Source organism: Desmodus rotundus, chromosome 4 (genome assembly GCF_022682495.2).
Source record: "Desmodus rotundus isolate HL8 chromosome 4, HLdesRot8A.1, whole genome shotgun sequence".
Classification (NCBI taxonomy): Eukaryota; Metazoa; Chordata; class Mammalia; order Chiroptera; family Phyllostomidae; genus Desmodus; species Desmodus rotundus.
Window position 1 is genome coordinate 101,104,086 of NC_071390.1, and position 27,463 is coordinate 101,131,548.

At 40.9% G+C, this 27,463-nt stretch overlaps 1 protein-coding gene, 1 non-coding gene and 1 pseudogene across 2 annotated transcripts; all 3 read left to right on the forward strand.

The window, feature by feature from the left end:
* Nucleotides 1–399: 399 nt before the first annotated feature.
* OSTC (oligosaccharyltransferase complex non-catalytic subunit) lies at nt 400–13,317 on the forward strand. The gene is made up of 4 exons (XM_045187143.2): nt 400–592; nt 4,130–4,223; nt 5,696–5,893; nt 12,739–13,317. Exons 1-4 carry the CDS (start codon nt 454–456, stop codon nt 12,755–12,757), a joined length of 450 nt encoding a protein of 149 aa, XP_045043078.2. The 5' UTR covers nt 400–453; the 3' UTR covers nt 12,758–13,317.
* A 2,520-nt stretch (nt 13,318–15,837) lies between these two features.
* On the forward strand, nt 15,838–16,345 carry LOC112321589 (UPF0561 protein C2orf68 homolog; annotated as a pseudogene).
* A 10,246-nt stretch (nt 16,346–26,591) lies between these two features.
* Nucleotides 26,592–26,697, forward strand: LOC128780790 (small nucleolar RNA SNORA18). The gene has a single exon (XR_008426789.1). It is a non-coding gene; the product is annotated as a small nucleolar RNA SNORA18 (small nucleolar RNA).
* Nucleotides 26,698–27,463: the final 766 nt, after the last annotated feature.

Here is a 27,463-nt window from a genome sequence, read left to right on the forward strand (position 1 = left end):
AAATGCTATTAAAAAAAGGAAGGGCTTTCCAAGCGTTCCCATTCATCCTCCAGTTTGGGAAACCTCGAGCACCCTGGTCCAATCAGCTTCCAAATCCTTAGCACCAGCAAGTGGGAGGGCCCAGATAGACGGGGTTCCCTCAGCACCTCTGGCTTGGCCACGTCAGGAACCATGCAGGTCCTTGAAGGTATATATATTACAAGTTAATTTATTCCAAAAATTGACCTTATTATTCAAATTTATACATAAAGACTGTAGTAATATATAGTCTTAATGCTGTATTGTTTGTTTTTTAATGGTTCCTTATTTTCTTCTATGGACATATAAACTGCCTCTGAGTATTGTGGACCTGCCGGTTCCTGCCCCGCGCACGCGCAAAAGAAAGGAAGGACTGGTCTGTTTCCGGGTGGCGTGTGGGGCTTGAGACTCACAGCTGTCCTTGCCACCACCAACATGGAGACTTTGTACCGAGTCCCATTCTTAGTGTTGGAATGCCCCAACCTGAAGCTGAAGAAGCCGCCCTGGGTGCATATGCCCTCGGCCATGACGGTGTACGCTCTGGTGGTGGTGTCTTATTTTCTTATCACAGGAGGTAACTCGGGCTGGCGGGGTTCCAGAGGCGCCGAGCCGTGGAGAGCTCACTCGCCCGGGAGGCTCGTCTTCCTCTGACTCTCAGCCCCGGGGCAAGCATCGCTCTGCTCTCGATCTTTTCAGAGGATGGAGGGAAAATCTGGGGTGCCGAGTATAAACAGCCTAAAGGCTTACTTTCCCGGACGCCCGGTCCTTTTCTTGGCAGCACTCGTGTTCTCACTCCCATTGCTTTTTTTCTTCTAGCCTCTTAGTCTGGAGATCCAAATCGAATATATTTTTCAAGGCCAGATTGTTGCTCTTTATTGATTGCCATAGTTGATACAGTCTAGACTGGGAAAGTCTAGTCTGGCCGTCAAGAGAGTGTGGGACTTCTACCTTCTCTTTGTCCTCGGTCTCTGGAACCTTGGAAGAGACTTAAGAATTCTTAAGTTTTTTAGCTCAGACCTAAGGGTTCGGTGTTGGTTTTTGTCCAGGTCAACAGTGAATATGAAGGGAATTTTCTAAAACCATGATTTTCCATAAATATTTGAGATTGAAGATAGATTTGCAGATGATATTGTATTTCAGAGGGCAGAAGTTGAGAGTTTAAAGAATAAGGAAAATAGCATTACTATTAAAAACTTGTGAATTGTTTTGTCATGTTCTTTTCAAATATAGAAAGTTGCAAAATGGGCGTTGCTTTGTATAGTGGTGAGCTGGCAATCCAGCTAGTTCAGAGCCACCACCCTTTCAAGCCACAGTTCCACGATTTACTCGACTGTGCTACTGTTAGATTTTGGGAAGTGGGATACTTAATTTGGAAGTTACTAAAGCCAGTTCCGCAGGTCAGGGACAGTAAAAGTGGTTTTCCTTTTAAGGCAATAGTCAGACATCTTCATTTTCGTAGATGATTTGTGAGAATAGTTATTTATACAAGAGGGAAGAACGTGAAACTGTGAAAGCTTAGTTCTAGAATGTATCTTTCAATTACATGCCCTCCCCCACAGAACAGTGACAATTTACTTGTTTGTTTAAGTAAGCTACATTAATTTGTTTTATGTTGCTAAGATACTATCCTAGCATTGCAGTGGCATTAACACTTGCTCAGCTCTCCAGTGGTACTGTACTGAGTAAATGAAATTTGAAATGCATGTCTTTTAAACATTTTTTTTTAATAAGTAAGAGAGTCTTCATGGGCTTTTATCTGCTCGTCTCTTTTCTCTAATCCTTACCTCCCTTTGCTAGACACCTCACAGTTTTTATTCTGGCCACCTTTTACATGTTGGTTGTAGTGGGGGAGATTTTCTGCACCAACCCCTGGGGAAAGTGAAAGGACACCTTTATAGTGGCCGCGGCCATAAGGTATCTCATACAAGGAATCGATTTTGCTACTGGAAAGGTGTCTCTTTGAAAAACTGAGTGTACTTTTATAAATAATATTTATTGCAGAGAAATATTCAGCAAATAATGTATCAAGTTCCTGTTAAGTTTCAGGCAGTAGGTACAACAGTGAATGAAACAGATAAGGACCCTGCCCTGCTGAATCTTATGATGTCATGGTTGAGACATGTTAAATATCACATACATTTTTTCTGTTACGTTATTATTTTCATTGGAAACATGCCACAAATGCATTGAAGGAAAAGAATAACAGGTTATGAGAATATAATGGGAGTTGGGAATGTCATTGGAGTGTGGCTCCGGAGGAAATGGCATGTGAGTCAAAATCTGATGGATTGGGGGAAAGGCAGAGGGAGAGGTATGGACAGGTATGGGATGGAGAGATGAATTAGGTGGGTTTTATAGTTGGTTTAGACCAGGTGGGTGGCAGTGGAGATGGAGAAAAATATAATGGAAAGTATTTTGGAAGTAGATTCAGTAGGTCTTGATGGACTGATTAGATGTGGGGGGAGAGTGAAGTGTGAGTGAATCTTACTGGTGTCTGGTTTGAGCATCTGAGTAAATGAAAGTGTCCTTTTCTGAGATTGAAGAAATGAAGTGTTTGTTGGTGGAGTTTGGTGAACCAGAGGTCACTTTGGGATATATAATAATTGGACATAACCAACTCTAATTAATTACATATGTGGATTTACAGGTATGAGTTTACCCTTGTGAACAGTGGTCTGTGTTGAAGTTGGTTAATAATAAATGTTTTCTGAACTCCTCCATAAGTCAGATCTCGAAGAACATAGTCAAAGCCCCTGTTCTTGGGGGAACGTACGTCTAATTCTAATGGTGCTAACGTTATTTGATAAGCGTTGGCACATTGGGAGTCATTAGCACATTGCGTCGAAAGCTGTGGAGACAGATGAGTTCAGTTTGGGAGAGAATGTAGAAAAAGTGGACAGTGAGTGGATCAAGCCCTAAAGAACTTTTCCATAAAGAATGTTTATGGAACAGGAGGCTTGGCTAGAGAGGTAGCAAGAAATCATGGACAAGAGTGTTACAAGAGCCGTGAGAAGACATATTTCCCCCCAAGAAAATGGATTTAGAAAGCTGGACCGAGTGCTGCTGGAAAACCTAAGATGAGAACTGAAAAATGGCCATTGAATTAAGCAACTTGGAAATCATAAGTGACCTTAGCAAGAGTAGTATCAGTGGTGGCAGAAGCCAGATTGGAGTGAGTTGAATAATGAAGGGTAAATGAAGAATGGGAGACAGCAAATTTGCCAGATTTTTTTTCCAGAAGGTAGGCTGACTTTTTTTCAAAAAGGAAGCATAAAAATGGTATGTTGGCTAGGATGGTTTGAAGTCAAGGGAAGATTGATGTAGGGAAAGACAGGTTGAAAATACAGGAGAGAGAAGAGATATCCAAAGGGACAAAGTCCCTAAGAAGGACAGAGGGGATGGAGCCATCGTAATTGGAAAAGGCATTCCACCTTCATGGGGGGGGCAGGTTCTTCCTTGATTGTACTGTGGAGGGAGAGAGAGGTGAGGACAGATGCAAGTACCAGTTAGTAGATGGGAGAAGGAGGATTAAGGAATTCCAATATGATTGTTTTGGGAGTCTGTGGGGAGAGGGACACAATCTATTCATCAGAAAAGCGGGAAGTGAGAATGTTGGAGAACAATGGAGAAAAACATGTTGACGATGGGAAATTTGGAAAACTTGAAATTTTGATAGATGTTAATATTGATGATGAATCTCTAGTGCTAATGGTGTGATTTAAAAATGTCTCCTTGTTTTACATTTAAGCAAGATAATTAGTAGCTCTCAATTTATAGAAACAAATCCAAGCTTTTGTGGAACATTTTTTTGAACTAAAATAAAATCTTTAATGTTAAATCTCCTTTATTGTGGAGTCGTTTTTGAGTATTAGAAACAGTTACTAAGTGACTATTTTTTATGAGACAATATTGTTTTACAAGTCATTGTAAAGTATTGAGTTGAATTTCTGAATGGTTTTATCTGACATTTAGGAGATTAACTGGGCCTCATTTGATTATAAGAATGTATCAAAGCAATGCTATTTAAGTATAAGTGAATCTTTAGAGACTGAACTAATCCTGTTTTAAAAATTAGGAGCTCAATCTAATCTCACTGTTGTTTTCCGTACAGGAATAATTTATGATGTTATTGTTGAACCTCCAAGTGTTGGCTCTATGACTGATGAACATGGCCATCAGAGACCAGTAGCTTTCTTGGCCTACAGGTAAAAGATACCTTTTTGAATGATTTGGTGGTGGGAAAGAAGGTTGTTGGACCATGACTGCTTCTTTAAAAATACAGCAAAACCTGTGGAGTCTGTCTGTATTTAGACAATAGCTGTTTTAAAATGCTAAATTCAGAAATGGCATGAAGTGGGCGGGAGTAAGAGAAGCGTATTATCTATTCATCTATCAGGAAATAATATTTCACAATGATTAATATTTAAAGTAGGGTGTCAGTTTAAAATGCATTTGTACACTATTCTGGGAATCAGCAAACCAATTTTAAGTAAAGCTTTATTGGAACTAGGCATACCCATTTGTTTATATACCATCTGTGGCTGCTTTCAAGCTACCGTGGTAAGTATGGCACAAACCCTATGGCCTGTACTGTACTATCTGCCTATATGAGAAATATATATTATTAAATAAGAAACATAATTTTTGAGACTTGGGAGTTCAATTTCAGCAATGAAACACTGTTCCAGTGTGGTTTGGTTCACTTGAGCAGTGCTTATTGTATTGATTTCTACAATCCACTTGATAACTGTCTACCTAAATGTAGCTATATGTTTGTATTTATGCCTTACATTGGCGGTATTCTATGCGTAGGATGCTCCTGGAGCGATTATTGTGACTCTGGGGAGGGATCTAGATGACACGTGATCTCTGTGGTAGGGAAACCTTTCAGTGTCATGGTTCGTGTGGTTTGAATTTTGAACCTGGTGCATATATTGAGTTTTCAATTGAAGCAATTAGTTAACAAAACAATGTGTACCTTCCTTGCGTATGCCCATGTATAAATCATCCATTTAACAGAGAAAATTGTTTTGGGGGGCCCACACACGCTAAAAACCAGTTACAATAGTATACAAAAATTTGTATTACTATTTATTATGTATAAAAAGTACACATAATTATAGCGTTTTACAGATCACTGGGAATCCTGGGCCGTTGGTGTTCATGGAGTCTTAAGCTAGGGACATCTGCTTTTAAATTTTTGCCTTTGAACTTGGAAGCTTATTAATTATTATAAAACTTGGCAAAAACATTTCTAACCAATTCAAAATTAATTTGAAATTGATAGAAATTTAAATAGCATAACTTTTAAAAGCTAAAGTTCTGTGTAAAGGATTCATATACATACAATAATTGGCTTTTTAAGCTAATGATTAAAATGTGAGTATTGATTTTCACAGATAGTTGTGTTAGTTCAGGTTTTAAAGCTTTTTTGGACATTTGCTCCATGAAGGCAAAGCTTTTTGTCTGTTTTGTTCATTGTTACAGCCTCAGAACCTAGGATAGTACTTGATACATAATAGGCTCTCAGTAAATATTTGTTGAAACAAATATCCAAAAATGTAGTAAAATAGTTGTATGGGTAAGAATAAGAAAATAGCACAAAAATGTTTTAGTAGAAGTGGGAATTTCAACCTAAGGAAAAAATTTTTATTTTGCTGTGGTCTTTCTTTTTCAGAGTAAATGGACAATATATTATGGAAGGACTTGCATCCAGCTTCCTGTTTACAATGGGAGGTTTAGGTTTCATAATCCTAGACCGATCCAATGCTCCAAACATTCCAAAACTCAATAGATTTCTTCTTCTGTTCATTGGATTCGTCTGTGTCCTATTGAGTTTTTTCATGGCTAGAGTATTCATGAGAATGAAACTGCCGTAAGTTACTCAGCGCTTTGTGTAATCAGCCACTGAACTTCTTTTGAAAACTAGTTGTGAAATAGTTACCTGGATCACATAAAAGTTTAGAAGATTTAATTGAACTCATTTAAATAGATGAAAATTTATAGAACTAAAAAGATTGGTTAATTGCTCAAGGTTACAGTTAAAAATTAGACCAATAGGTCTTCCTGATTGTTATCTTCATGCATGTTTATGAGAAAATTTAGTTATTTTTCTGTAGCATCACTGACCACTGTTTCTCTAAAGTGCTTTTTGGTTAGTCTGTAGCATATGGGATTCTAAAATAATGGTAATAGTAGGGAATATTTTCAAGACATTAATTGCTGCAGTTCCTTGATATTATTAGTGTGAGGAAAACCCAGTAAGTCTTGGATGGGAAAGGAGAGTTGTTGCCTCCCTAAAAAGAGGGGGAAATTATATTTTTTATATTTATATATATACACACATATATATAATTTTAATTTAGAAAACTTAGAATATCTTTAGAACAAAGATAAATTCATTTTATGACAACTTTTACAATTCCAGCTGAGATCTCTAATTTGAGATGTGGCTAAATCTGATCATATTTCCCTGAATTCTCACTTCACCTATGGGTGCATTAGTAAGTAACTAAGGGACTTGGAGCAGGTATATAGCACAAAAATTAGCTGCTAGTCAATTCATTTTTTAGGGGATATGTTAAATATCAAGTGCCAACTAGACCGATTTCTTAAAACTGACATCCCCATATTTTATTATAAGTGACAGTAAAAGGGAATACAGGAATGTGTTTGAATTTCATGAGTTTACTTGTTCTATGACTTAACCTGTCCATTATCTATAACATATCTGGGAGAGAGCGGGCAGACTTCCCCCTAGAAAATCAGAAGTATTGGCTTGGCCAAAAAGTCCATTACATTTCTTCTGTAAAAGGCATATTTTTCATTTTCATCAATAACTTTATTGGTATTTTGAGTATGTCAGCTATCTCCCACTATTGGCTTCTAGTGGGTAGAGGCCAGAGGTGCTGCTAAACATCTTCCAATGCATAAGACAGCCCCACAGCAAAGAATTATTTGGTCAAAATGTCAACAGTACCAAGAAACTTTGCAAACCACTTTTGACACATTTGATCAGTCATAGCACCTTCTCCATACACTGCACAAATCTTTTTTTTGCATGTCAGTGATATTTTTACCTTTCTTGAAATAATAAAGCATAATACATCAAAAATGTTGCATATTTTCTCCCATCTTCAATATTAAAATGGCTGCACAAAAATTCACCAATTTTGATAAGATTTTTTTAATGCATGCTGATGTGACAGCTGTCACAATACAATCTAACAGAATTGTTTCAAATGAAGGTAAAGACAACTAAGCCCTACTAGAACCATGGTATGGAAAAAACGTAATGGACTTTTTGGCCAACCCAATACTTACCCTGCAATCATGTTCTCATGTTAGCCCTGCAGAATGGGAAAGAGAGCACAGTGTTCTTTGTCAGCTGAGCATCGATGTGGCCATGTAGTATTCCTTCAGACTCCTGCCAGTGGCTCTTGTTTTTTCTGGCAGAAACAACTTTAGCCATTGGCTAAATTGTATAACGGCTAAGGTGCTCTAGCTTTCTCTTTTTTTCCCCCTTTTTCCTGCCCCTGCTGGAAAAGATGTACTGGAAGAGTATATGGAAGAGGCTAAGGTTTCCATAGCAAAGAAGGAAAAAAGGAGGCTCCCATAGAGAATGATGAGGCTATTAAAAATTAATAAGCAAAGCAGAAGGAACCTTTGGAGACAGCAGAACAGAGGTGGGCTGGTTTTGCCCACAGAACCAGATTTGTTCTTGTTCTGTAATAGCTGTGCTTCCCATTGTTCCTTCTAGTTTTAAGTCCTCTCCTTAGGATGTGAGTGTGTTTTTCTTCTAGCTCAGGCATTTGACTTTTACAATAATAGAGCTATTCACTGCTCTGTTACTAAAATGCTTTGATCAGTGTTTAATTCTCTGGATGCCTCCATCTTTTGCAGTTATTTCTATAAACATTTGTCTTCCTGTCCCCATTCTGTAGGCCATTATCCAAGACTGTTGACTTAAGTCAACAGCAGGAAATGGGGTATACTCTCTGGGTTTCAGGTGTGAGTTACGTTTAGGCGTAATCAGAGCAGAACAACAATCTAGGCAGAAAATTGCTTCTTTCTGTAACTTTTCATAGTGGTAACTCTAGTATTTAAGTTTTTAAGAGGAAAGAAGCTACGATTCCCTCTTTGATATGCTGCTTATCTACAGCTCCTAATGCCTGATACCTTAGGTGTGGAGTGGGGAGAAACAGTGGACAGTTTGAGAAAAGGAAGGGAAGAAGGGTGTTGCATTTTCTGGCATATTTGCAGGCCCCACACACCATAGTGGGTCAGGTTTATGAGCCTGTGTATTACGCACAATAGGTTGTGATTTGTACTGCCTGCAAGGAGGGGATGTGTCTTCCTCCCTGCATTTGTGTTATCTTTGGCTCCAATATATATAAACAGCTTGATACATAATAAGCGGAACAGTAACAACGACAAAAAGACATTTAAAAATACCAGTAGCCATGGGTTTTTCAGATTGGACAGGTTGCTAGCAACTGAGACAGGATGGCGGTGCGAGGGCATGCCTCATGGTGGCCTCCAGTACTAGGCTGTTTCCCAAGCCTGCATCATTTTTAGCACGGGTTACCTTTAAAAAGGAGAAAACAAGAGCAGTGGAATGGTCCTACTAATTTTATAGTTTCTGATTTATGCTTTCTAAGGAGCTGGTGTCTCCCCTACTGATAAAATTTTATAAATTAAAACATGGCTTTGATGCCTTGTCTTTTGAAGATGGATATTGATAAAGTAGAACTATTTTTGACCATTTGCATACATGACAATACATTTAAAATGAAAAATCCACTTTTAGTGCCTATTATTTTTATTGTACTAGCACAAAGTTAACAGAGAAGCAATTTTCACTTTGCAAATAAAAGTTTTCCAATATAATTCATAAGATAATGTATGTGAAGTTGCGTGTTGAGGTATCTTTTAAATGTATACAGGCCCAAAGAAATAATGTTTTTACACTGTATAGAAGACTTTGGGGTGAATTTGTAATTGGTTTTTCCAAAAAATAAAGAACAGTCGTTAGGTTCTCTTTAGCCTCCAGTGTTAGGGTATTTTTGAACTAATAGGAGAATCTTAAAATTAAAAAAGTAAAAGATGGCCTGCTGTTTCATGGTATGATGGCCTAAAATTAGGTACAGTGGTTGGGAGAGAGTTCATTCAGGCAAGTCCGCTGGAAAGCTGTGTGAAATAGACCAAACCGATAGTATTACAGAAATGGAGACAAAGGCCTGCTTTACTCACATTGGCAAAAGTTGCCATTTTAGTAATTTGAACAAGTGTTTATTAAGCCTGATGAGCAAAGCTAGGGAGCCCCTGAGTAAATCCTAATATCATGGGACTAGTTCAGAAAAGAAGTTTTCCTAAAGGAGAGGGGTGGTAGTGAAAATAAGAATAAGAATATAATAGTTTTCACTTAAATTAACATCATTTCGGGAGTAGGATGATGCATGTATGTGATTCTTCCATATATGTGAAATTTAATCCTACATGCACTAAAACTTTCTCTTACTCATTTTTGACAGACCTCTTTCAAAAGTGTTTTATTGCCTCCTTAACACTCACATTTGTGTTTAGCAAATATTATTTGATAATTGTTATTTGCTGGACACTGTGAACGTGAAACACAATTTTGCCTTCTTGGCTCAGGGTCATTTTACATTCACACTGAATATTAGACATAGTAGTACTTTTCAGTTTTTTAGTTTACTTCCTCAGTGTCACCTGTCACTTCTTGTTATCACTGTAAGCTCATCCTTTCCTTGCTCCTTTCAGTTCTTTGGTTATTCTGTGATTTGAGGAATAGATGCCCTAGCTATTTGACTGCTTTCTTAAAGTAGTCCTGGATGAAGGAAAGCTTGACGGCCTGGCTTTTCCAGTCCTGTAAGGTGCTTGAGTCTTTTTCATTTGTTCACAGGTTTGGAGTTTTATTCAAACGTTAACGTTGTAGAGAGTCTGGCATCCAAATTAGCTGGGTTGTTTCATTGAGTGAAATCTCGTGTCCAGGGTTCACTGTGAGCAGAGGAGAGAAGGAACCCTAACAAAACGCCGTGTGCGGCTGCTGAGGATGGTGTGTGGTAGGAGTGAGGAATTAGGGGCCAGTTTGGGGCTTCCTGTGTCTTCGCTCTGAGACTTTGGATCAGTTGTGTGTACTCAGATTCCAAACTTGTTAAGTGCAGTTAATTATGAGAGTCAGCGTTACTGTCAAAATTAAATGAGAGGGTGTTTTATGTACTCTCAAGCATAATATTAATATTAATTATTTGTGTTTTTATTGTAAAGACAAACAGAATTCTAGAAGTTCTATGTTTCAAACTGAATTATGGCCACCATTTTAAAAATAAATAAATAAGCAATTTCTGTTTCTAAATGAAAAAAGTGAGATTTTTGTTTTAGGATCATCGGAGAAGATAGTGGTCCAGGAGGGGGACGCTTGTGTTTTAGTGCTGGTTCTGATCTTTCTTGCGATGTGATTTTGAGCAAACCACATGAGTGCCCCCATAGTCTCACATTCTTCAGCTGCAAAATGAGAACAGTGTTTGTTTCACCCACCTTTTTAGGACTGTTGCAAGGGTTAAATGCAAGAATGCATGTCATAGTTTTTTGAGAAGGTTTTGTGTTAGTGCCAACCTAACACAGTACCTGCCTTATATACAGAAGGCACTTTGAGAGAATGAGTGTCTTAAAATAAAGGTTAAATAGGAGCTCATTCTGGCTTCTTTGTCTAGTTGTTTTTTGCATTCTTGATTTACTTTTATTTATCTATAATGCTTATATTACGTAAGCACTTGTAATTGCCAATAATTTTACTTGTATAAAATTCTCACAAGCCTGAATATGATAATTGAAGATCATGACATTTTCTGGGCCATGAGAAGGGAATGTGTTTCAGCAAGTTTATTTTTATTCCCTACCAAGAAGTATATTAGTTCATTTGTTCTTTTTTTCTTCCAGCATGGTATCATTATAGCATTATATTTCTTGATGTTCCCTCAATTTTTCCTAAGGTAGGACTATCTGTGTTTGGCAGCTTTGAACAAGGATTTATCCATTTAAGTATTCTGTTCCATGAAAATTTAGGTTGACAGTAATGCGTGGATTTATAGTACGCGAGCAAAGCTCACATGCTAGTTACAAGGAAGGGTACCACAACATACAGCTCCATCAGGAGACTGATGTCCAAAAGTGCATGCCCACATACCGGTGTATGCAGGTGCCAGGCAACTACCCCCGAAGAATCCTCAGCCCTCAGGGCTGTCAAGTGTAGGCTAGCTGGTGAGTGCAAGTGTAAGCTAACTTCCTCGCGTGCAGATACTACGGGATACTTCCTTACAATCTTTTTGAACTTTTCTTGCAGAGTTTAGGTCTTAGAGTATGCTTTCTGTGAAGTACCAGGCATTCTAGTAGCAAATTTATGTGGAGTCTTCAAGGTCAATATATATCCTAAGAGCCTTTCTATTTTTTACTCAGTTTTTTTTCTTGGGTGGGAAGCTTTGGGTTGTATCAGAGTTGTTGCACAGGTGGTTGTGTGAGATAGACATTCCCTCTGTACTCAGAGTTTGGATCGGCCAGGCTGACACAGCAGAAGAAAAGGCGAGACTGAATTGAGGGAGATTTCTTTAGGGTAAGCCCTATAGATCAAGTGTGTCCAGAAGCTGGAAGAGAGGAACATAACATTTTTTCATGCCTGCTATGTGCCAGGCACCGTAGTAGATCTCAACTCGATGAAGAATTTTGATCCCGTACTTTATAGATGAAGAAACTTAACTCTGAACTAACAATAGCAGCTAACATTTTCAAGAGCTTAATTATCATGAGTAGCATTTACTGTGGACTTAGATTTTCATACGTAATCCTTAAAGCCCTTTGAGAGAACTCCACTTTACAGGTGAGGAGACAGACAGATTTGTGCAGGCTTACCCACTGAGTGGTACAGGCAGGGTCCAAAGGAGAGAAGCTCTGCAGGCAGCAGTGGGGACAGGGTGTGTTAAACTCTTTCTTAATGTGAATAGCTTTATACAGTCTTTTTTTTTCTTTTTTCTTTTCCATGATCTTGCAGATCCTTACTAATAGATTGCAGGGATTTATTGCAAAGGTCAAAGTTTAGAACTTTATAAAACCAGACTTAATGCTTCAATTTAAAAGGGATTCCAGGGCCTAAGTTGTGCATTTAGTAAAAAGATCTCCTGTTTGATCCTCATAAAGTCTGGCCTGCTCAACAGCTGCACCCAAGGCCTCGCCCTATCCGGACATTTCCTGAAAAAATAAATGTTCAAGGGCTCACTTCCCAGGTGTAAGGAGCTCCTGAGCCTCCAACCTTCTTTGGTATTATTAGGGTTTTTAGAAAATCTAAATCAGCTTCTTTCCATTAAAAGGTTTATGATTTTTGTTACAGTTGTGAGACTCCAAAGGAAATTGATTCTCACTCTCTAATTTTTACGTAACATTTTTTTAAAATTTACCTCCCCCTCCCCCATTTTGTGTTGTTTAGCATATTGGTTTGTGACTCTATCCTTCGAGGAGGAAGAGTAATGGAACTGAGGCCCAGTAAAATGTTTGGGGGTGGGGGGCAAGATGTGAGCTAAGAGCCATAAAAACAAATCACACAATTACATTTTCAGATTGTTGTTTGACTCATCATAAAATTTGTTTGGCTATTTTGAAATGTTGCTTCATTTTCACTTTTTGTGTTTGTAAATTTCGTTTCTGTAGGGGCTATCTGATGGGTTAGAGTCCCTTTTGAGAAGAAATCTGTGGATACTGGATTTGTTCCTGTCACGGAAGTTTTAAAGGCTGAACCAATCCTCTGACATGATACATGGAAAAGGATGAAAAGCGGTAGAAAAGAAGCATCTAGTAGAAACCATGGGAGGTATATTAAAGCTTGGACTAGAATATCTTCTTGGTATCAAAGAGACAAGCTTATCACACTTTTTTCCTGCTGACCTAAACTGACATACCAATGATGTTAAGTGGCATTTTTTCCTCAGTTTTTAATTTCTTGAAAATATACTCCATTTCCAAAAGTATAATATCGAATAGAGTGATTATTTTTTACAACCTTCTTAACGTTAAATTTTTTGGAGATGACATTTCTGACTGTGAGAAATCAGTGTGAAATCAGGAAGCCAGATCCCCTCAGCTGAGAACTCTGGACGGCTGATGAGCTTCACCAGTGGTGCTTTGCCCTTAGCCGGAGCGGAGGGCAGGATGCTGTTTCAGATGTGTGTGTAAACTGTCCTGAGCGATAAGGCGTATGAAAGGAGCAGAAATAAATAATTTTGTAATGAACACCTCCTGTTTTCGTTTTTTAATATATGATATTAACCTTTTGGTCTATAATTATTCAGTCCCATCTTTTTATTTTCACTATTGTTGGTGTCTACGGTCTCCAGATACAGTGGGCAGGATGCTGTGAGGTAGCAACTTCACTTCCCCATGAATATTCAAGCGCTGGCTGCACATCTGTATCAGAGTTGTTGGGAATGTGATGTCTTAGGTGAAAGTTCCCTTCATTCATTTTCAGTTATTAATGCAATTTGGAGCACATCTGAAAACATCTCTAGACTAGTGTGACCTTCCCCTGACTGGCCATGAACTGAACCTTTCCGTTCTCCCTGACTGGCCATGAACTTCTGTTCTCTAATGGCTCAATTAAATCTTATCCTAAAATGTTTAAGTTTACAGGAAAGTTTTATGATAAAATTTTTTTCTAATTCCAAGGCCGATCTAAAAATATATGCACCCCTTTGTTCATAGCAGTGTTATTTATAATACTCAAGACATGGAAAGAGCCCAAGTGCCCATCAGAAGATGAGTAGATAAAAGCTGTGGTACATTTACACAATGGAGTACTATGTGGCCATAAAAAGGAAATCTTACCTTTTGTGGCAGCATGGATGGACCTGGAGATTATTATGCTAAGTGAAATAAGCCAGTCAGCGATAGACAAATACCATATGATCTCAGTTATATGTGGAATCTAATGAACAGAATAAACCGATGAACACAATAGAAACAGAGGCATGGACACATGGAACAGACTGACGGCTGTCAGAGGGGAAGGGGAAAAAGGGACTGGATGAAAGAAGGGGAAGGGAGTAGCCAAAGAACATACGTGCATGACCCACAGACAGACAGCAGTGTGGCGATGGCCAGAGGGAAGGGAGGGTGGGGCCTGGGTGGAGGTGGGCAAAAGGGGCGGGGGTTGAGGACATCTGTTAATAGTGTTGGCAATAAAAATAAAGTAAAATAAAAAAGGAAGCCATTCTGTAAATTAAAGATTCATTTATTCCAAAAGTTGTGAATACCTATTCCATGCCAAGCCACACTGAGGATTTTTTTTTTTAAACATTGACTTTATTTTTAAAGATTCTATTTTCAGAGAGGGGAAGGGAAGGAGAAAGGGAGAGAAGTATCAAATGGGTTGCCTCTCACGTAACCCCAACTGGCATGTCCACAACCCAGGCATGTGCCCTGACAGAATTGAACTGGCGACCTGTAGGTTCACAGGCTGGCACTCAATCCACTAAGCCACGCCAGCCAGGGCCACACTGAGGATTATAAGGGTGAATAAGACAACGCTTCTCTCTTCATAGAGGGAAGAGAAGATAATCAAAATCGTGTTGGGGAGCCAGAGAGTCACAAGATAAAAATGTTTATGAAGTGTCAGATACTGGTACATGCCACAGAAATCGAGCAAGGTGACTAGACTCTAGTGATAAGAGATCAGGGAAGAGGAGGCTGCTGTGCTCCAAAGCTCTGAAAATGGGGAACAGGACCTGTGTGTACTCACTAACTTTAAAGACTTGACTTAACTTTAATTACATTTTTTTTGTTGTTATTTGGGCATATTTTAAAACATGAAACTAGAAGGACAGGATAATGTAAAGGTGTTAATGGCTTTAAAAGGTCTCTTCCTAAATGATTGAGTAGTGAACAGTTCCTGTTAAGGGCCACCAGATGGTGCTATTAAGGTTTAGTGTATTTTTCTGTCACAGCTTTTAAGGTTTTGTTTTGGTTTTTATAGTAAAAGTAAATTTACTAAATACAATGAAAAGTCTTTATATAGTTTTTCAGGTAAAGTTACAGTGGGATGTGTGAAGAAAGTAAATGTGCTTTGTACTGGACTTAAAATGCTTTTGGGGATACTAAGCTAAAATGTCACAGCCTGAGAGAGCCTGCCAAGCATGGTTGACATCAGAAGTTCCGAGAATGAGAGTAAATTAATGGGCTAGGTTAGAAGTAAACTAGTCTTTGATTTTATCATGGAATTATCTAGTAAGTAGGGGCTAAAATGGAGTTAGAAGTGCAATATGGTTAAGTGGAGAGAAACACCAGTGAGAAGCAAAGGGACGATGCAGAATTAGGTAGGGAAGCTGTCATTCTGTGATGCGCAGCTGATGGAGTTGCTGTTAGCCCAACAGGAAGCTCCAGCGCGGCAGAGAGTGCCTCTCGGAAGAGTAGCATGTTGGATGGACATGGCTAGACCACTATACCGTTGCCTTTTCAGGTCCTTGACCACCTGCAGGCTAGCATGATCTTGGCTGTGAGCCCTGACAAAGCTAACAACAAGGCTGTGTGCTAGCCCCACTCCTTGCACCCAGAGAGTGAGTCGGTCAAGGGCACCTGAGCCACGCATCTACCTGTTTGCCACAGATTTATAAAAGAAACTTCCCCTTTACAGGATTAAAGGGAGAGGAAATTCTATATATCTTGCTTACAAAAGAAAGATTGGGAGGAGCAGCGCAGAGCTCTCTAGGAGGGAGGGCGGCCCTTGGGGTGGTGGCTGCTCCGCTCCCAGTTCCCCAGATGGAAGCAGCAACGAATCCGAATCCGGGGCCAGGTCTCTGCTGCAAGCCTGGTGGGCGGCTGGACAGGAGCCACGGCTTTGGCTTCGTGCACCACATCCAGCGGAATCAGTTCGCCCGGGACAAATACGACAAGAAGGTGAAGCAGGCGGCCAAGGAGAAGGCGAGGAGGCTGCACATGCCCGTGCTGATGAGGCCCCACGAGCCGCCGTGCAAGTGTACCTGCCGCGACACCAAGATGGCTCTTCCCACCCAAGCAACCCAGACTGTGAAGAGTCCAGCAAAAGCAGTAGGGGAGGCTCGGAGCCAGAGCCTTCTGGCCTTCAGCTCTTCTGCTTAGAATAAGAGACAGACAGGGGAGAGGTCACATCAGTTATCGTGTATCAGGACGATGACCCAGGAAGGGTGTGTGAGGGGTGTCAGCACACACGCCTCTGGATCCACCCATGCGAGAGGCCATCAAGTTGCACATCAAGGAGGAGATCGCAAAGCGCTAGAGCCGACACTGACCAGGCTGAAGGCACTCCCTCCCGGCCGGAGTCACTGCCCAGGGAGTTCACCCCTGGATTGGGGATGCCAGGACCAGTCTGGGCTGATCTTGAGACACAAACACCCAGACACCTCCCAGAGCTGCTGGAAGACGATGTTGCAGGGACTGTGCCTGACCACCTCCCTTGTCTTTCTTGCATTTTGGCCCAGTTGACCAGCCTGATTTGGAATTTTTGAGAAATTTGTTTGGCTAGCTTGGTGTTTTAAGAGCAGAGACTCTGAGGAGAGCCAAGGTTTAGAAGCTTTATGCCAACATGCTGCTTTCTGGCTGAGCTCACTTGCCCTGGGACACCTGGCCACTGCTGCTCCACCCAGCTCCATGGGCCATGTTTGTTATTTTATGGCTCCTTTTTGTGCTTCTGCTCACTTTCATTCATGTTTTTCTAGATCTTTTTTCCCCCACATGTGTGTCTTTGTTCTTTCCTTCATCTTTTTGTCTCAGAGGCCACCAGTCCTACCCTGCCTTACACTGTGACCGCGCACCTCCAGCTGCTCAGGACTTTGGAGGTGTGGGGTCCTGGGGGTCTACCAATCTTCCAGTAATCTGATACCAATACAGGGAGAGGCGTTCATTTTTGAGGCTGAATTGCAAGCGTGTCTCCCTCTCCTTCCATGGCTTTTCAAGTTTCGGTCAGGCCCCACTGCTTTGCACTGTCTAGATAAGGAAACAGGAAGATGATGCCAAAACTAAATCTCAAAGATTTCTTGCAGTAAAACCCTGCCTTGGTTAGGACTATAGAATTCTAACCCCCCTAAAGGGGGGTTATCAAAACATGCTTGAAACTGCCTCTCCAAATGTGATTTAACGGTCTTGAACTGTTAAAGAGAAATTCAGCAGCAATAATCGTCTGTTTGGAACCATAGTTGCAAAGATAAAAAAGGCACAATGGCCCAGATGAAGTGAAATGAACCTCTCATCTGCTTTTCCCCTGACCCGGTCTTTCTCCTTTCCTGTCTCCTGAGAGTATGTAATCTCCCAACAGATCCTTACAATAAAGATCCCAGGAATATCAGTGCTTTCATCCAAGTGAACTTTTTCCTAATGCAGGATTGAGCTAAGGTCTGAGAAATCCACAAGTCATCCATTCTGTTCCAAGCCACGTCAGTTTTCCAGCACATTAGCCTAACCTCAGTGACTTGCAATTTGGGGGTAACGTGAGCCTATGAGCACTGAGACTTCTCAGAAAAAAAGTCCCGCTGCCCCAGGGGTTTCTGCACATCAGGGTCTCAAGATCAGTCTAGCTGGTCCCTGCCAGCAGCTTTTCTCTTAAGGGACACCTGAGGGCACTCTTAAAGCACATTAAAATGCAGCTAACCACAGCTTGCAGTGATAGAGGAATGCTGGGGAGGTGAGTAAAGTGGATAAGTTAGAAGGACTTGGTTGTAAAGGGACCAGAGTGCTCCTGATCCAAAGAGCTGGCCCAAGGTTAAAGGCCTTAACCTTGCCAGTCCTGAGCACAGTTCTGCTTTTAAAGGAGAAAGTCTGCCCTCTATTCAGCTGGACTCCAAGTGCCTTTTGACTTACAATGTTAACTACCCTCCAGAGCTTCCTGGGTCAAGGAGGCTGTGCCATCATCCCAATCTCCCTGCAGCTCAGAAAACCAGTTATTTTAGTCTCCCAGCTCTTCAACTGATCTTCTGACTTGGACATAGAATTCCAATGGAACTCTTGGGCTTCCCAATCTGGAAATATGTCTGAGGTCCATCTTCTGACAGCTGAATGGCCTGCTTCTTGGATTTATTATAGAAATTTAGAAACAAGACCAGAAGAAGAGGTTGGGCATTGCGCCCGAAACTTTAGTTTCTACTCCTGTTCTGTGAGAAGGGAAGCATGTACATATTGTCTTTATGTGTTTGCCATGTAATCCTTACACACTCAGGTAAGAAACTGATGGGAACTGCTTGCGTGTAAAATTTTTCTTGAAGCACTTTGCCTACCAAGTGCATATAAAATATTTTCCATTCAAGAAAGCATTCTAATTCTTAGCAAATATATGCAGTATGACTCTATAAATCACTAAGCCTGGAACTCACTGAGGTTGTCCTTCAGAGAAGAATTGCTGGTGATGAGGCTGCCATTGCTCCAGGTGTGCCTGAATGCTTCTCTGGTGATGGGCCTCAGCTATCAGAGAGCTTTCTAGCACGGGCTAATTGGTTATTGCCACCCTTTATCTGGGGTCCAGTTTATTGACCAGGCTTGCCTCCAGACATCTTTCAGCTGTTTTCAGAATCGGTGCTTTGCCCTCAAGGGAGATGTTCAGAGCATTTCCCCCAGGCTCTAGCTGTCCCAAAAGGGATCGCCCAGTGCTGCGTGGCATGGTGGCAACAGTGTTGGACTAGCTGGAGCTTTCCAGCAAACTGCTACAGATCCATCACTCACTTGACTAGATGCATTCTTGGCTATCTAAATAAAAGAAAGAAAGAAAAAAAGTCTGGTAGCCTGATAGGTATCTTTTATAAGTGTTCCTTCACTTACTGAGGGTAAGCCTTGGATATTGAGGTTTTGTGTTTCCTGGGCCACAGTGGGTGATACAGAAGGAACTGGGGTTTGCAGGGGTTTGGGCTGTGCAAAAATAAACACTGAAGCTTGAGTTCCAGCCAGTTGGCAAGCACGGAAACTTAGATGAACGAAGAGCACGAAAAGAATGTAAAGCTTTTTGTATTGAGTGAGAGAGAGTAGGAGCCCGTGGAGGCTGGCCAGATAGCAGGACCAGCATGGCAATAAAAAATGCTCCCTCTGGGAGAGCCTGTGAAAGGTACATTCCATCTCCATGGTCTACCCTGAGGGTACTGCCAACTAGAGGTTAGCCTAGGGCAGTGGGTAACCTGCTGTGCATCTGGTGGGATCTGTGGATGGTTGGGTAGTGGATCCCAACTGGTTCATAAATATAAATGAAGCATTTACATATAGAAAGAGAAATAAGGATAGATTATTTTCCTACCTCTGGGCCTTTTGGGAGAATCACAGTGGAATGTTGAAAATTATTTGAAACATTTTAAGCTCCCTCCTTAAGTTCCTGTCCCTGAAGAATTAGATGGCCAAGAAGCCATAAGGCCCTGACCAGTGTGGTTCAGTTGCTTAGGCATCGTACCACAAAGCGAAAGTTCACCGATTCGATTCCTGGTCAGGGCACATGCCTGGATAATGAGTTCAGTCTCTGGTTGGGGTGCGTACAAGAGGCAACTGAGTGATGTTTCTCTCCTTCTCACTCTTCTGTCTCCTTTCTCTAAAAATAAATGAGTAAATTTTTTTAAAAAAGAAGAAGCCATAGGTACTCACCCCAAATTTCCTCAGTATTTGGAGGGATGCTAGAAGTGAAAACCTGAGTGAATAGCTCCTCTGCCTTCTCAGAGCCACCAGAATGTCGGACTGGTTGCACTGGTCATGTCGTGATGTTAAATGTATAAAAAGCCATATCGTCTTCTGTTTTCTTATTTCAATGTTTCTGCTATGTGGATGAATAAAGCAAAGTATGCAAATTATTTGAATATACTGGAAGGAAATTACTTATCAAAGACAGTATTCTTTTTAACCAATAAACATTTTTACAGAAAAAAAAAAGATTGGATTAGGAATGTCGTTAATGTTTCAAATGATAAGGTATGAGGTCCTTAGTAAGTGGTGTGTTTCTAAAGTGTAAAGCTAGTATAGAGGTTATTTTCCCATTTGGTCAGTAAGTAAATTGAGATTTGTTTGCCAGAGAGCTTGAAGTAGAACCCAGGTCTTCTGAATAGCAGACCAATTGTTTCCATCATGTGCTGCTATTTTTTGGTATAGAAGACCACTCTTTAAACATAGTAATAAGAAGTATATACTTATTTATAAAGGACAACTTATAACCCAGGTGCTGGGTTATATCAGTGAGCAAGAAGAGCACAACTTCTGTTCACATGGAATTTATACTTTAGCAGATATACATACATGGGACAGTTCTCTTTGCTAGGGGAGCTCATGGGAGGAGCACTGAAACCCAGATTTGGCAAGAGGTAAGACTGTCATTTGTTTTGGAACAATGGGCCACTAATTGGCCTAAAAGTTTCAAGTACAAATACACTTTTCCCCTAAAATCTCTTTTACTTGTTTTTCCTTGTTTTACTTATGCACTAAGACTCTTAATTGCAAATGAGAGAAATTCACTCAGGCTATCTTAGGCAAAGACATTATTAGGATATTGAAGTATTATGATGCTGAAGACAGGGATGCTGACTTCCGGCCAAGATGGAGGTATAGGTAGATAACTTTGCCTCCTCGCACAACCAAAAGAAGGACAACAATGAATTTAAAGACAAAAAATATCTAGAACTGCCAGAAAATGAAACTATATGGAAGTCTTAACAACCAAGGAGTTAAAGAACAAACATTCATTCAGACAAGCAGCCCAGAGTGGAAAGGACAAGGCAAGGCAGTGGCTGGTGAACGAGACAGTCCCATATTTGCATGTGGATAAACTGAGGGAACAGCTGGGGAGTGAGATAGACGGTACAACCCAGGATTCCAGCACGGGAAAAGAAAGCCTCAAAACCTCTGGCTGAAAAATCTGTGGGGTTTGTGGCAACAGGAGAAACTCCCAGCCTCACAGGAGAGTTCATTGGAGAGACCCACAGGGTCCTAGAACATACACGAACCCACCCACCATGGAATTAGCACCAGAAGGGACCAATTTTCTTGTGGGCAGTGGGGGAAGTGACTGAAAGCCAGCCGAGAGCCAACAAGTGGCACTATTCCCTCTTGGACCCCACCCCCACATACAGTGCCACAATGCAGCAAAGTGGGCTGCCTCACTCTGGTGAATACCTAAGGCTCTGCCCCTTACTACATAACAGGTATGCCAAGACAAAAAATGGCCCAAATGAAAGAACAGATCAAAACTCTAAAAATAGAACTAAGTGACAAAGAGATAGCCAACCTATCAGATACAGAGTTCAAGACACTGGTAATCAGGATGCTCACAGAAATGGTTGAGTATGGTCACAAAATAGAGGAAAAAATGAAGGCTATGCAAAGTGAAATAAAGAAAAATATACAGGGAACCAACCAAGAAGGGAAGGAAAATGGGACTCAAATCAATGTTTTGGAGCAGAAGGAGGAAAGAAACATTCCTCCAAAATACAGTGAAGAAACAAGAATTCAAAAAAATGAGGAGAGGCTTAGGAACTTCTGGGACAATTTTAAATATCCCAACATTTGAATCATAGGGGTGCCAGAAGGAGAAGAGGAAGGGCAAGAAATGGAAAACTTATTTGAACACATAATGAAGGAGATCTTCCCCAATCTGGCAAAGGAAATAGACTTCCAGGAAGTCCAGGAAGCTCAGACAGTCCCAAAGAAGTTAGACCCAAGGAAGCACACACCAAGGCACATCATAATGACATTAGCCAAGATAAAAGATAAAGAGAGAATCTTAAAAGCAGCAAGAGAAAAGGAGACAGTCACCTATAAAGAAGTTCCCATCAGACCATCAGCTGATTTCTCCAAGGAAACCTTACAGGCAAGAAGGGTCTGGAAAGAAGTATCCCAAGTCATGAAAGACAAGGACCTACATCCAAGATTACTCTATATAGCAAAGCTATATTTAGAATGGAAAGGCAGATAAAGTGCTTCCCAGATAAGGTCAAGTTAAAGGAGTTCATCATCACCAAGCCCTTATTCTATGAAATGTTAAAGGGACTTATCTAAGAAAAAGAATAAGATAAAAAATATGAACAGTAAAATGACAACAAATCCACTACTGGACCTAAAAAAACAAAAACAAACTAAGCAAACAACTACCAACTACAACAGGAACAGAGCCACAGAAATGGAGATCACATGGAGGGTTATCAGTGGGGAGGGGGTGGAGAATGGGGGAAAAGGTACAGGGACTAAGAAGCATAAATGGTAGGTACAGAATAGACAGGGGGAGGTTAAGTACAGTATGGGAAATGGAGAAGCCAAAGAACTTGTATGTATGACCCATGGACATGAACTAAGGGTTGGGCGGGGTGGGGGAGTGCAGGTGGGAGGAGGGGTGCAGGGCAGAGGGGAGTAAAGGGGAGAAAAAAAGGGACAACTGTAATAGCATAATCAATAAAATATACTTTAAAAATAAATAACAAACACACACAAAAAGATTGGGGTGCTGATGGACATTAGTGTTGTCACTGGCCCCTGTCAGTTGGAGCGCAGGCCTGTGTGGCCACTTTGGAGTGACAGCCACTCAGGGACCGTGCAAAAGGCATGGGCATGCTGGGATCCGAAGGTGCCCAATGGACTCCAACCAGCTTGCTGGCCAGCCAAATGTACGGGTGCTGTGTCCAGCATTGGGAGGTGGGCTGAGGGTTGGGGCATCTTCAGTCTTCCTGATGGTTCCTCTCACCCCCCACCTCCCTCCTCCCCTCCCTCCCCACTGCCCCACTGCCCCACTACCATACATAGTTGTAGAGCTGAGGAATTTTCCCCATTGGCCAAGATTGTGCAGAAGGACGTTCTTACACTGAGTGTACCAAAAGCTAGAAATATGAATGGATAGGGCTCCAGAGCGCCAAAAGCTAGCAAGGTAATTGAATAGGAAAAAAAAAAAAGCTCTCCCCTCCTATGCCTATAAGAATTGCAGGCTTGAACTGGAAGGGCAGGTAGTCCTTGAGGTGAGGATCCACCATTCTCTCAGGTTGTGCACACCTGTCTAAAATCTCTTTCCTTTCACACCAGCACCTGCCTCACGGGTTTGGCTGTTGTTGCGGCAGGTGGGAGAACACACTTGTTCTCTTCAGGAGTGCCAGACTTGAGAATGTGGTGCTCTAAGACTCTACTGTTTATTTTGGACATATTTTATGGGTCTGCTTCATGCTGTTCTCTCTATAAAACCGGTCCCTTTTATTACTCTAGGTCAGAGTGGTGGGAAAAATAGCTGCCAGTCTATCTTGGTCATTATATTTGACAGCTTCAGCCACTTTGGAGGAAATTTGACTGTTCAATAATTTTTTAATGGCGTGTCCTTGAATGGAAACTTTTACCCCTTCCCTCGTCTTTGCCTGTCCCTCCCTAACTCAGTACCCAGCACTGCTGCACCCAATTGTCTAGCTACCTCTTTGCAAGATTGCCCAGAGTTCCGTCTTATCAAGATTATGGAGTTTAGTTCATATCTGTGAGACTATTCAAATCTTAATGTCGTTTCGTTACCCATGATGAGGTCTCCTCTAACTTCTGTTGAATCTGCCAGTAGTGAGAATCTTTTTACCTCAAAAATCAGCTCATTCCATGTGCAGATTTCTTTGTCTTTTAGAAAACGATTTCCTGTTTTGTTTTAGTTCACTGGTTTCAGGCCCACCCCTTGTGTCTGTATCTAGAAATATATAACTGTACTAGGTAACGACAGTCAGCATATCAAACGTTAAAACCCTTCCAGGAGCCTCTGTTTTATCAGGCTTATCATTTCTAGCTTTTCAGGCTCAAACATGAGGTCTGGTTCCTTTATGATCACCCTTCTCTAACTGCACTCTAGGTTGTTCATGGTCCTTCAGAAATGTTTCCCAAAAGATTATGTACTGCTTCTGGGCATTATACTGAGATAATCCTGAGATTGTTACGGCCATATTGGTGGCTACACACTTCTCATAGCGATGCTAATATCAGGGTTTCGGCAATGGTCGCCGCACATCCACGTGGACAATACCGTGAGTTACTAGGAGCTCGTACTTGGAATCGGCCAGATTTGGGCTCATATTCCAGCTCTGCCAATTACTAGCTGTGTCACCCATAGGCAAGGTATTTAGATTCCGCAAACCTCATTTTCCTCTTAGTATAAAGAAGCTAACAGTGCCTACGTCACAGAGATGCTCTGAGAATTAAATGAGAGAGTGCACAGCCTCTGGAGCTTATTAAGTGCTCTAGAAATATCAGCTCTGAATGTATCTTTAGTTATCTCTCCCTTCACACTCTGTAGTTGTATTTAATGCATGATTACACATTTTCCTCCGGGGATAGGAGTGGTGGAAATGTGCATACATACGCATGTGTGATAAATGTAGTCGAAGCATAGAATGTCTGCTTTTTATGTCCACTTGAAAAAGTGTTTTATGATTTATGTGGTGTCCATTGCAAGGTGGAAACAGTTTCTATGCAGCTTGCAGCATGACACCGCCACTGGACTAAGGCCAAGGAACTGCCTTTGCTTAATGGATGGCATCGCCTCTTCTGAAGTCCATCTCTTCAGGTGCTCCTGTCAAGGATGAACCTTCACGCAGGCCATCCATTCTTATGTTGGCAGTTGCTCCACCTCAGAAAGAGGGTTTTCTCTTGACAGCAGAGTGTGGGTGCCAGTCTAACCACAGAGCCCTCAAGGTCTGACCAGGTTAACAGGTTGGAACAGCTATAATTCAGAATCCCCAAAACTGCCAAACTATTGTAACTGATATGATAATTTTAAGCCCACATAGCAACTATACTGTGTCTTTTCACGTGACACTTAATATTTGTATAAGAACCCATTTCAACTTCTGAAAGTGCCCTCACATCTGTCATTTCATTTAATCCTAACAAGGGTCCCACCCCCCACTCAGGTCTCCCAGTGCCATAAGAAGTAGCAGGCTGAGTCCACACGGGAAGGTGCCACGCTGGGCACTGGATCCGTATTTGTTCTGATCCTCTCAACGATGCAGTCTAGTCGGTAGTATGGTGACCGTTTCACAGCGATCAGCTAGGATTGCACTGAAGCGTGGCTGGCTCTAAATCCCCCGTGTTTTCTGCTAGCACACTGTGTACTTTCCATCCTATATTTTAATGTATTGTCTAAAAGCCAGTCTTCCCCTTGCCGTTAGAGGTCAGGACGGTGGATACCTTGAGAGGCGGGGTGCGGACTAGCAGGGGACATGAGGGTTGCTGCTAATGTTTTTGGATCTGAGCTGTACACTGATGACATCGCAATCTATGAATCTTGTATTTCAATAAAAAGGTCTTGTAAGCCAGTTTTTCTTTTGAAAGTGCGAGCTCTTTCCTTATCCCCCAAATCTAACACTGCACTTGCTTGCTGCAGCGAACAAAGTGAGCTCATGTGTGTTTGCTCATTTACAATGGAGAAATTGGAGCCAATTTCACAGAATCAGGGAAAGTGTTGCTTAATCTTTTGGGTCATGGATCAATTGAGGATTTGATTAAAATTACAATAAAATAATAATAATCAAAGCATATTTATTCTCTATCAGGAACAATGCCAAACTCTTTATATATATTATCTGTGCATAACACTGGGAGATGGGCGCTGAGTCTCAAAGAGGCAAGCAACTTGCCCATGATTGCACACTAAGGAATGCTTAATTCAAGATTCAAACCCAAGTTATTCTGGTGCCCAAGCCCATCTGCTTAACTACTACGCGTTGCTTATTTCTAGACACTCTTGCCAAAAGAATGGACTCTTTCCCTCATCTCTGCCCTCCAACACATACGCACACACACACACTTTGCTGTTATTCAGGGAATCCATAAACCTCCTGAAGTACATCATCCATAGACACTTTTAAAGAACCCCTTCAGGTTGAAAAAAATGATAGGAAATTTTTTCAAAAAGGACTGGACTATGGAAAAACACTCATTATTAATTCAATGAAATCGTAGTTTTGAAATCTTCCATTCCTTTGTTTCCCCTATAAATCTTGATTCATGTCATTTTCACATTAACATTTTATTATGTAATATGTAATATATGCAAAAGAGTGTATGAAACAAACATGTGAATTGGGAAGCATGATAAAATTGATCAAGTCCTGTGAATGCATAATCCAACATAAGAATTAAAACTTTAACAACACCACTGAGTCTGTCTTTGCATTCTTATCCATTCCCCTGCCTTCCCTCTAAAGGTAGCCACTGCTCTGAATTTTGTATTGAGCACTTCAAATAATATGTCATTTAGTCTTGCTTGCTTTTGAGTTACCGCTTAACACATTGTCAATTTAAAATTGTATATGGTATGATCACTATGGTCATAATTTTAAAAAAAGATTTTATTTATTTATTTTTAGAGAGCAGGGAAAGGAGGGAGGAAGAGAGGAAAAGAAACATCAATCCATGGTTGCCTCTTGTACACACCCTACTGGGGACCTGGCCGCAACACAGGCATGTGCCCCGACTGGGGATCAAACTGGTCATCCACTGGTTCGCAGGCCGGCACTCAATCCACTGAGCCACACCAGCCAGGGCTACATGATCATAATTAAAAAAAATTTTTTTCAATTGAGGTCTATCTTGATGGGGCTTTTTCCATTGACCTACATTGTTGGAAATGCCTCAAGAGAGTAAATATGTGTTAGATCTGTGGGGAGGAACTACAAGACAGAGCTGATAAAACTATGAAAGACCTAGCAGTCGATTTTTTTTATCTTAGATATTGGTATATCCCACTGAACTGTACTATTCCAGGGTGTGATAGTTTCGGAGTGAATACGACTTGCATTTAGAACAAGGCAGATCCCTCTACTCTTACCCTAAAGGTGTGGAGGATTTTTGAAGTATGTCCAGTCAAGTGGAGATCAAAAAAACCCAGCTAGGAGAATTGTAGACCAATGGACGTGACAACTGCGGATTAAATAAAAGTTCTTTTTAAAGGGACTATCTTGAAGATTAGGACTCAATCTCAGGAGGAACTAAGGCAGTGGAAAGAATCACGTGTGAAATTTCTTAAATAATCATTTATTAATTTGAAATAATTTTGCCTGTGTTACAAATAAACTACCCTTTATACTATAAAATATATATTTTTGGCTTTGTAAACTTTGATGGTCATTTCTGGTGAACTGAAGCTTTCATCAGTGTGTAGCGACCCCTTCATATTTGATAGCGATTTTTGCTGCAGAGTCTAGGTAGTCTCGGGTCCATGTGGCTAACTCAGTCCTCTGCAGGTTGGAATTTGCCGTGTGTATTTTTCTGTCATTTTCTTTCAACCTTCCTTTGTTCGTAAGGTTTAGGGGCATCTCTCATGAAGAGATGTGTATCATGTGTATCATGAAGCTTTATTTATTTGTGTTTTATTCTGACAATTTTTGTCGTTTAATGAGTCTAACCCATTTTCAGGAATTGTGATTATCACATAGTTGGACTTTTCTAT